Here is a 10,818-nt window from a genome sequence, read left to right as displayed (position 1 = left end):
TAACTGGGGTGGCCCAAATAATAGGGCTTGTTCGGTCAAATAATTAATGATGATGATGATGATCCTATAAATTAAAAAACTCAAACAAATAAATATAGGTACCTACAAGAAGTATCAAGAACATAACTGCCAAAATAGTTGACATATCGTAAATCGAACTGGATTATTGGAAATTATCTGGCAGAGGTTTGTTTTATGACTGAAAAATTGGGCAGAAGAATTCAACTGTTCAACAGTTCAATGTTCCCGCTTGAAGTTGAGACGGGCATTAATGAATGATAAAATGAAGAAATTAATAATCTTAAAAAAACGTTAAGTTTTTGTTTATAATTTAATCCTATTTTAAAGCCATTTCGATAGTATTCAACAAAATGTAACACTGGATTTTTAAATTATTATCCTACAACATTACTTCGCCATTTTCATAATAATTTTCTTGTGTGCTGCGAGTAACCGAACGTGATTTGGTTCGTATTATTATGCGGCTAAAACATGGAGAATGGCACGTATCGTTCATCTTGTACGCTGTCTCTTTCTAACGCATGGATGACACCATTTTGTTGACGTTTACAGCAAAGTTGGTATGGATTTGTGGTTATTTTTGATATTTATACGTATAATTCTTCCTTTCTTTTGTTTGACGGTCGTTCACTCCGCTCCACTCGCTCTCGAGTCTCGTTGATTTGGCCGATGTTTGGCCTAGTTGCTAAGTTTATTAGAATTTAGTTTCAATTTTCGTAAATGTAGTGATAATTCTTTGTTTTAACATCACAGTGACATTATTATGTGATACTTAAAATGCCTGGTATAAGGAAATATCGACGCGATACCAGCGAAGTTAGCTGTTGTTTGAAATATGTTATTTTTGGTGTAAATGTTTTGTTCTGGGTAAGTCGAGCTTGCTGTATGTAGTTTCTCAATTTACATATTATTAATTGTGGGATTGACATTGATGCACATTGTTCTCCTTCAACTTATTTTACATTGCTCCAATCCTGGTATATTTGGAGATGAAAGTTTACTAAGATTGATAGCACAGATTACTTGCACTATGAGTGGGTATTGATTTCATCTAACTTGTGCAAATTGCGTACCAATTGGGGTCACCTTATGCTTGTTTCGAGACTCCTACATATAATTGCTATAACAGTACCTAGGGTACATGCTATAAGTAACTGTTAACATCCTGCCAAACTATGTTAATTCTAAAGGCTTGTAATAAGTATGTATGTGGTGGGCCTTGAACATTACAGGCAAAGCAAAAAATAATTGATTAACTTTGAATGAATATATTTACTTTCCGGTTCAACATTTTTACCAGATGGGTTATTATAGGTGATAGTTTTAAAGCTGTGTGAGTCTATAAAGCATGATTGAGAAAGTGCTCAAAATGAAAACATATTGACTTTAGCATTAAGCTTTTTAAAGTTCATCAGCTGATAAAATTTACTTTTGGTTATCTTAATAGCCAATTGTATTAAAATAGTTTTTTTAGAAAGTTCTTACAATTCCAATTTAAAAAACTCCCAAAATGTAAGAAATGTGAAAATGTAATCAAGTCTAAATGACTTAAACCATAAAAACATTTTTTTTTAATTACCTGTGTTATCCCACTGCTGGGCAAAGGCCTCCCTCATAGCCTTCCATCTTTCTGCTAAAAAAAACATTCTGCTTTATCTACATTTCATAATTATCATTCTTCCATGTATTGGTAAGGCTAATAAAGCTTATTGTAATAACATTTATAATATGATTCTTTTCAATATTTCAGTTTCTGGGGCTGATCGTGCTAGCGATTGGAATCTGGGCATGGACTGAAAAGGACACATTCAACAATTTGTCGAGGCTCACCAACATTGCATTGGATCCAGCGTTTATATTAATATGTGTGGGTGAGTAAACTGTTAACGGTACAATATATTGTTCTTACTTGTGACTCATATAAAATAGCCATTAATTTGTAGAGCTCTGATGTCTGTGTTATTAGTACCGTCTGATCAATTGCACTGTCCTTTGGTACAAATTGACCTAGGTTTTTCACTATGTATATGCAACAGCTAGAACACTACTTTACAAGCCTGTTTTAAAAAAGAAACAAAATAAATAAATATCTTTCCTTATATGACTTGTATCATGCCTAAATTTTTTTTGGTATTTTCCTAGAAACTCACCAGCCTCTTTGGTCTACGAACTGCACTATAATTAGAGTGTTGCCACACACATTTCGTTACTGTAAACATGACCCAGCTTCTGATTGTTTGAAGATGTTTTATTACCAACATTAACAGATGTTTTATGGGTTACAGTGTATTATGATTACTGACCAGTAGGGGCTGGGCACACAAAGACATCTTGACTAGTTTTGTACTGAAACTTGCAATCCTATGTATGAAATTAATCTTCTTGTCATATTTAAACTGAGTATCACGTCAAGTAATACAAAGTAATACAAATAAAGACATAGGGCTTGCAGAAGGCTTTTCCACACCTTTCAATTTTCAGCAAAAATGTTTTGTTTGATGACCTCCCATAGAATAGGTCATATTCAAGATAAAAATGCTTGGAAACATGCTGGTCCTGCTCCATAGGACGCACTGACAGTATCAAATTATAGCGAATTTAAAATTACACCCGCTAGTAAGATTGTGTTATTCTTTTGATTGTTTGTTTGTAACTTTGTACAAAAATATAAACTGATTTGTAAATGTGAACACCATGTAGCATTTTAAACTTTTTATTTTTTTATTTATTCTCATATTCTTTGTCTATTGTGATTCTACATGATCTTCGCATGTTATTATAGTATGTATCAATACATACAAACTGTAATACCTATTATTTTTAAAAAGAGTAACCATGGAGTTTCTTGCCCGTTCTTCTCCATAGGAAGCTACTTTTGGAATGAGCAACTAGAATCAACTTTATTTATATTTTTTGACGTTCATAAGTGCTTGTGAAAGCCTAAATGAAATAAATGATTTGACTTTGACTTGATTTGACTTTGGTCCAGTAAAACGGTGTTCATTTATCTGATTGGTCTTACTGCATGAATTTGCAGTGATATGGCAGCCCCGGATCTTCAATTTATTTTAGGCGGGGCAAAAACTGAAAAATGCCGCCCCGCCTACCTACCTACTTATGTTTATTTTCACCAACGATTGTAACTTTTTTGGTAGGTAAATGACTATAAAAAAGTGTTCAAATCATTGTAGGCTCAAACTGTTGGCCAGGTTTAAGTAATGAGAGTCGAGACAGATTAATGTAGGTACACAAAAAGTTATTTTTGCTACATTTGACTTATAGAAGGTAAGACAGCGTAGATTTGACTTATGAAATTAAAAAGTAACGTCTGTATAATATTGCGCGAGCGAAGCGAGCGCGAAATTTTTTGTGCCTACGACACAAAAGTACCTGTTTAAGTACATTGTCAAGCAACAATTTTTTTAGTTATTTGTTTGAAGACTCACAAATTAAACTGGGAATTATGTACTTACAAATAAAAAGAAACCGTGATTAGAGCGAGTGTCATTAAAATTTGTGTTCGGTGATTCGGTGCGTCAATAAAAATAATAAACCATCAGAAAAAGGGCGCGTACATTGTCATTTAGTCGCGAGCGTAGCGAGCGAGAATTTTTTCACTTAGTTGGAGGATGTTAAAAGTGAAAACTAATCAAAATGATCAATTAAACAAAGCGAAATCGACTTTTTTAGAAACTTTGCTTGTCAGTATCATGACACAATGTGGAACTTCCTTATCAAACGGGTGTAATTTCATCGACATTTTCTGGTGGTGGGGCGCCCCGCGGCGCCCCTGAGACCGAGGCGGCCGGGTTATTCGCACACCCTGCACCATAGGTTAAGACGGCCCTGTAGGTAACTATTATGGTAATCTGTGATGTAAGATTTGAAATAACGCAGCCGCCTGATTTTGCCGCCCCCTGAATTTGCCGCCCGGGGCATGGGCCCCGGCTTGCCCCCCCCTAGATCCGGGGCTGTGATATGGCATTTAAACGTTCTGATTTTATGATTGCAGGGACAATTACGTTTATAATCGGGTTCACGGGTTGCGTGGGCGCACTCCGTGAGAACACGTGCCTCCTAGCATGCGTGAGTAAAACCTTTGTTATGCATTTGTATTATTTATCCACAGAGTAAATAAAGAATGAAGGGTCTACAATTTTAAGGTATTTCATGCAATGTTAGCTGTTTTCCCGTGGTTTCCCTCGCGTCCCGTGGGAACTACTGCCAGTAGGTACCTACCTGGATGAAATATAGTACCTATTTGTCACTCGGGGATTATGTAGCTTCCCAACAGTGAAAGAATTTATCAAATAAAAATATATTGTTGATCAGAAATTACAACAACTTTCTCTAGATATCCAAATTGAGAACAGTGGGCTACACTTAAAACCATACATGTGTTGTACAATCATTAAACAGAGATCGTAACACAAATGTCTTTTCTTAATTTGACATGCCTTGCAATCCGGTTTCACTAAACTAGTCTTATTAAACACTAATCATAGTTTATCATAGAGCATGCGAGCCATAAATTATTCATTTTGAATTATCATACGAACCGTGAAAGCACGTGTTTTATTTTGATAAAGAAGTTGTGGTTCCGAGACTGATATGACTTCTGACTTTCTTACGGGGAGTTCCATCTATTTAACTATGACGATAATCGATCGATTTTCATTTGTCAAATCGTCGATTTGACCAATGGGCGGCAAGAACACGACTGTTTATGGTTTGGTTATTGTTTTTAAAAAATGGTGCATTTCATAGCCTTCGCGTGATCTGTCTAGTTTTTCAGTACTCTGTATCTTTTTAAGTAAATCGGAATTTGATTAACATCATTATGGCTTGCATGCTGGGTTTTAATGAGATTTAAGATTGAAATACAAAGCCTTTTGTGTTATTTGAGATAGGTGTAATGAAACACAATGAGCGTGACATTTTAAATTCAGGCTTTTACATAATAGTGACTAATGTTATCAAAGAAAATATTTTCAGAGGAAGTTGGATAAAAAGATAACAAACAAGAACAGTTTAATTAATGTATAAAATTGTATTTATTTTTCATTTAATTCTAATCTTATCAGTTTTTTGACCGTGTTTCCCCGTTTCGTTTCAGTATGCTGTTTTCCTTGCCCTGCTGCTATTGGCGGAGATGACGACGGGAATTCTCTTTTTCGTCTTCAAAGATTGGGTAAGTTATTTGAACATGTTAACTTTCTCAATAGTAAAGGGCCAAGTTCTAAGTTAAATAAAGTAAGATTAACATTGAGTAAAAAATCCCTGATTTACTTAGGTGCGTAAAAACAATGTGTTTGTCTTTGAATGAACTTTAAATAGTGAAGGTCAACTGACACAATTCTATTGTTGTCACGGTAGATAGGTCACACGTACAAAGGCTTGTCGCAATAAGATATCTGTAAAAAATATAAATATACTTTTCTTTGGTGACTTACAGAACTCAAGGATAAGGGGATACCTGTATAATATATACCTACCATACTCACTTTTTACATGTTTCTATTGCCCACATTAATTTAAGAAGTACAAGTACTTAGCTCCAGTTCTTAATATCTATCCGTCAGCTGCACAAAGATCCATTAAAATTAAAGCTCCATTAAATCCATTGCTATCACTTATTTATCTTCTTGACAAAGAAAGAGTCAGCAATAGATTTAAAGAAGTTCTAACTTTAATGGTCCTTTCTGCCTGGATAAATATGGATAGATAGTATACCTGTTTTAAAATCTGGTTTTCATCTTCACAGATAAAGCAACAAGCGACAACTGGCTTCCAAACATTCATCACACATTATAGAGAAGATCCCGATCAACAGAACCTTATTGATTGGATACAAGAAGACTGGGTAAGTCCAATTTATTTAGTTTTTTGTTGTATTTGTGATACAAACCATCAGTTTTATCATCATCACTGTAAACATAGATAATAGTTAAAGTATGCATTACTTTAATTCAACCACTATTATGTAAAAACATTCTGGTTTGGACAATGTATAATTTGTAGATAAAAGTATTTTTATCAGTTACCTACTAAAAATGATTTATTCCGTCCAAATAAAGTATTATAATTATCCTGTATCAATTTTAATAATGGTATAAAACAGAATAAGGAAAAATATTATAAAAAAAAAACAGTTCTTTTTGCGGTCATAATTATATCGGATGATATTAAAATGAGTTTACAAATTTACCTTAACTTCGACGGAATGCATACATGACAATTGTTTATAGTAAATATATTATTTTCCTCATTATTTAGTTTTTAATTAGGTATGTTCATTAAAGTAGGTGATATATTATCAGACATGCATGACTGCTACTGACTATAATATTTATAATGACTTGCTGGAATTGTCGTTGTTATTTCAAGTATTTATATTTGTTTTGTTAGATTATATTGACCTACTGAGAATACCCGTTTTAATAGAATAGGAAATAATTAGTTATCAACAATCAATATTACCTATATAGGAATTTACAAGTTTAAACATCGTTAAACATCTATCTTTATACATATATAAAAATGAATCCCTATATTCCTTGGTCTTGGTGAAAGGCTGGACCGATGGAGATGAGAAAATTAGAGAAGGACAAAAAATAGATTTTAATTATTTGGCTACGGGAAACACTTATCTAGCTAAGAAGCTAGTTAGGTACTTATATTTTTTTACATCACGTTTCCAGCTACAATGCTGTGGCGTAGAGGGTCCTCGGGATTGGGACCGTAACGCGTACTTCAACTGTTCGAGCGGGGCCGTCGGCTCGCGCGAAGCTTGCGGCGTTCCCTTCAGCTGCTGCAGGAACAAGCCACAGGATATCATCAGGAACAAACAGTGCGGTTACGATGTTAGGAAACCTACTTATGTGAGTAGTATTTGGATTATGTTTTGTAGATGGTGTAAGATCAAGTTAATCTTTAATAGGTTAAGGTGCAGACATTCACAGTACTGATGGACTTAGGCCATTTTCGTACGTTTTACACGACGTATCACAGTTTCTTAAGTCACATTATAAGAACAATAATAAAAAATTGCATCTAGTCTTAACAAGTTCTAGTAATGAAAATAAAACAGATTTATGTAACAGATAAAAATGAGATATCTAATGTGAGTTTACGGACTCTGGACCAATCTATTGTTATACTCGCTCTCGTGATTAGCAACTGAGCTCACGCTTGTTTCCCACCAACTGTGCCAATATCACCAAAACACATTTGAATTTAGTATTTAGGGTGTTGTTAATGAAGTCGAATTTTGAAATGTAACTGTACAAATAAGAACATTGGTGACTAGCAACTGAGTTCCCGCGTGATACACGAGCGTGGCTGCATGGCTGCCGGCGAGGACTACCTGCAGCGACACATCGTGCCCGTCGCCCTCGTCGTCATCGGACCCTTAGCGCTTAAGGTTCTACGACCATGTATTGTAGGCTTTACGAACATGCAGATAAAGTCGGTTTTCCTAAAGCAAGAACAGCTCTCGTTTAGGCTGCGGTTCCACTGACAATAAAATCTACATCTCGTCATTTTCATGTAATGTGATTGGTCGAACCCCACACGTCTCCTCACAGCTCCGCTCGTCTCCGATTCAGTGGAACCGCAGCCTTAGTAACGTTCCCGCTCAAAGCGTCAGCCATTTTACTTCGCGCATGCGCAGTAGTGCTATGTTCATTCATTTTGACTGATTCAGCACTATTGATGAACTTCAGAGCGGCAATGTTATTTGACGAGTGGTTTATGATTAAATAAATACTTGCAAGTTGAACCGTCTTTATATACATTTTCTTAAACATTTTTGTCTGTAGGTAGGAGTGACGTAATTTTGGTTGTTACTAATTTTTCGTGTATTTTGATTGTAGTTTTGACAGCTTTTTGAAATAAATCACACTTATGTACTCACATAATTTTGTGTACCAACGTTGTGTAGAAAGTTTTACACTTCTCATGTCTACCAATAGCACGAATATGTTAATCTTACATTTTTTACATTGTTGTCTTTATACGTAAAATACTAAATAACAATGATCATAATATATGTGCTAGAGGTACAATCACAAGCAAAAATAAGTATACACTTGGCGAAATTATCTTGTCCCAAAACACTCATAATATTTTACACCAAGTTCAATATAGCTTTCGCCAAACTTTTAGGCGGCTCGGAAAATCACTTTTAGCTAGCTGCGAGTGGCAGAAGAGCAGCGCTTTATTCGTAGGTACTTTGGTTGTGAGCCGCCATTAAGTTTGGCGAAAACTATACCTCACGCAAAATACCTATTTCTACAATTTCGCACAACGTATACATATTTTTTCACCGTATTACATTCATCAAGTAAGCATGTAGAGTTGTCATTTGATGTTTTTCGTTTCTTTTTGTTCTAGAATTATGATAGAACAAAGATAATATATGACAAGGGCTGTTTAGAGGCCGCCGAGGAGTGGTTCGACCACAACCTGTTGATAGTTGCCACGTCCGCTGTTTGTACCGCTTTTGCACAAGTAAGTTTTGGTTTGTAGTTGCACTGTTGGTCTGATTTTGTAAGTTTGTAAGTATATATTGCTTTTTGTATGCTTCATGTATGATTTATACTTCGTTTCATGTATTCCGTGACTAGAAATAACTACTATTCATCGATAGTCGTGCGAAGACCAAAGTCTTCATAATCATGGTCATTGTGGTTATGTGATCATAGTATTCGTTGTTCTTGTTATAACTGGTAAGTTTTTCCACGCAAAATATTGTCAGACCTCTTAGACCTGGCTATAAAAGATACATGAAACGGAGTATAGTAGATAGACAGAGTACACAGTAATTATCAGAGTAGTACAGTTTTCGTCGAGTAGCTTTGTTTTTTCTTATTTGGCTACTACAAATGTACGAAGAGAACACTACTGCGAAACGACAAATGGCTAACTTCGAAGAAGCAGAGTTATTTGATGAGAACTGCACACACGAGTACCTATTACCTATGTCATTTTTTAAAGCAATTCCAGTAGTAAACCACTAATATTCTCATTTTACGTCCAGATTCTAGGCATCTGCTTTGCGCAGAATCTGCGCGCGGACATCTTCGCGCAGAAGGCGAAGTGGCACTGACAATCAGCGTCTCCTGCCGCCGTGTGACGCCCTCGTCCGCGACGCCGCCCCAAGCACGTCTACGCCATAGCACACTAACACACACACTAAGGTTTGTTTTGTAATATTTACTGACTTTTTAGCACAATCGGAAGAGTTATAAAGCAGTAATTTTGAAAAGAATTGGGAATGTTTCGACTGACATAGAGCTACAAAGATGACGTACCTAATTCGACCATGAAAATATCAGTTTGGATAAGTTTCTTGTAGATTAAAGATCGCTAAGGTTTAATTTTTCCACGAAGCGAAAGAGGAAATCAACCACATTTCTTGATGGTCAATTGTAACTCACAAACACTGATAAACTACAAAAATTGAAATTATGTGACGTTTAGTTTTCTTTCAATTCGTGGAGCTAGCGTTGTCTATGTACTCTATTGTCCTGTCCATGACAATATAAAGTTTATACAATCACTCAAAATGAAACTATTGTATATCCTCATTGTCGGTCGAAAAACATCCGTTCCACCTCTTTTCCATTGTTGCTAAAAAGTAAATATTTGATTGTTCCGCACATGTCTATGTAAAATAATTAACGGAAATATAACACATGCATTTGTTTGCATAATAGTTTAATGTTTGTCGTGCAGATTATTTATATACACCACAAGTGCTCATCTTACTGTCCCTAGGCTTTCTGAGGATAACTTTCAAATCTATTGTAACACAGAGAAGTGAGTCAATGGAGGTCTAACGTATGTACACAAATATCTGTCAAAAGACATGTACAAACTTCATCGGGCGCTATATTTCTCACCATTTGTTTATATTTACCGCCTGAACAAAGTTTTGCACAATAACTGGAATGTAGACGAACAACCTGTTTGAAATAAATGACTTTTAAGTATTTTTATGTCCTCCATTTACTTATTACTCTGTGTTTTTCCTCTGGCATCCTGTCATCTTCTCCCCATCATTCTTGGATACTCTTGAATCTCTGTCTGTAAATAACATTATGAAATGTTGATACTTGTTGATAGAATTATCCAATGCGTATGTCCTTGTAAAGTGGGGTTGGTTTCGTTATGTGGCAGCTATTCACGGTAATATTAAATTTTTGGAATTTTATTCCACCGTGTATCCTTACAGATACGTATATTGTTTGTATATACGTATATAATATAAATAATATAAAGAAGCCATCTACGTTGCAATTATTATTTTTCATTGCAGTAATTAATTATAAGTACATTGTGAACTTTTCAAAATAATCATTTAATTTTTATACGTATTAGTGCTACTAACGATATTTTATTATAAATTGAAGCCAACCCCACTCAAAAGCGATGTGTTCAATTTGGCCAATTAGCCTTAACGGGAGCTGTGAGATGAATTTAGTATTGGAATATAAGTATTAGAAGGTAAACAAGTTTGTTCAGAAAAAATGCTATTTAATTGTTATATTCATTACAGATATTAAGGGTTGTTGCCAACGTGACCATTTGAGTAAATCCATCCAATTTCCACTAAAATCTTGAATCGTTGGAAATATGTATGAACCTTCATGGTCACTTTTTATTTTTTTAATGGTGCTGACATGAGTGGCAACCCTGTTGTGTTGACAGCTCGTTGCTACTGTAGGTGATGTGTGCTTGAACGTTGTAGGCGCTGCAGTTAGGGTCGTGTGTAATGCAGCAGGAGAATAATGG

General features: G+C 35.2%; 1 protein-coding gene across 3 annotated transcripts; it reads left to right on the top strand.

The window, feature by feature from the left end:
* Nucleotides 1–616: 616 nt before the first annotated feature.
* LOC110379973 (tetraspanin-5) lies at nucleotides 617–9,864 on the top strand. Of its 3 annotated transcripts, XM_021339829.3 has the most exons (9): nucleotides 619–888; nucleotides 1,772–1,892; nucleotides 4,034–4,107; nucleotides 5,138–5,212; nucleotides 5,786–5,884; nucleotides 6,723–6,902; nucleotides 7,331–7,444; nucleotides 8,416–8,532; nucleotides 9,062–9,864. In XM_021339829.3, exons 1-9 carry the CDS (start codon nucleotides 799–801, stop codon nucleotides 9,128–9,130), a joined length of 939 nt encoding a protein of 312 aa, XP_021195504.1. In that variant the 5' UTR covers nucleotides 619–798; the 3' UTR covers nucleotides 9,131–9,864. The 3 variants fall into 3 exon arrangements, with proteins under 3 accessions (XP_049692888.1, XP_021195504.1, XP_021195497.1); XM_049836931.2 differs by lacking the exon at nucleotides 8,416–8,532 and having other exon boundaries at nucleotides 617–888; XM_021339822.3 differs by lacking the exon at nucleotides 7,331–7,444 and having other exon boundaries at nucleotides 620–888.
* Nucleotides 9,865–10,818: the final 954 nt, after the last annotated feature.

Source organism: Helicoverpa armigera, chromosome 14 (genome assembly GCF_030705265.1).
Source record: "Helicoverpa armigera isolate CAAS_96S chromosome 14, ASM3070526v1, whole genome shotgun sequence".
Lineage (NCBI taxonomy): Eukaryota > Metazoa > Arthropoda > Insecta > Lepidoptera > Noctuidae > Helicoverpa > Helicoverpa armigera.
The sequence above is the reverse complement of the archived record's forward strand: the minus strand, read 5'-3'. Positions and strand labels throughout refer to the sequence as shown.

Coding starts and splice junctions, on each gene's coding strand:
- LOC110379973 (XM_021339829.3), top strand. CDS start 799: ATGCCTGGTATAAGGAAATATCGACGCGATACCAGCGAAGTTAGCTGT. Junction 889..1,771: donor GTGTAAATGTTTTGTTCTGG/GTAAGTCGAGCT, acceptor TCAATATTTCAG/TTTCTGGGGCTGATCGTGCT. Junction 1,893..4,033: donor GTTTATATTAATATGTGTGG/GTGAGTAAACTG, acceptor TTATGATTGCAG/GGACAATTACGTTTATAATC.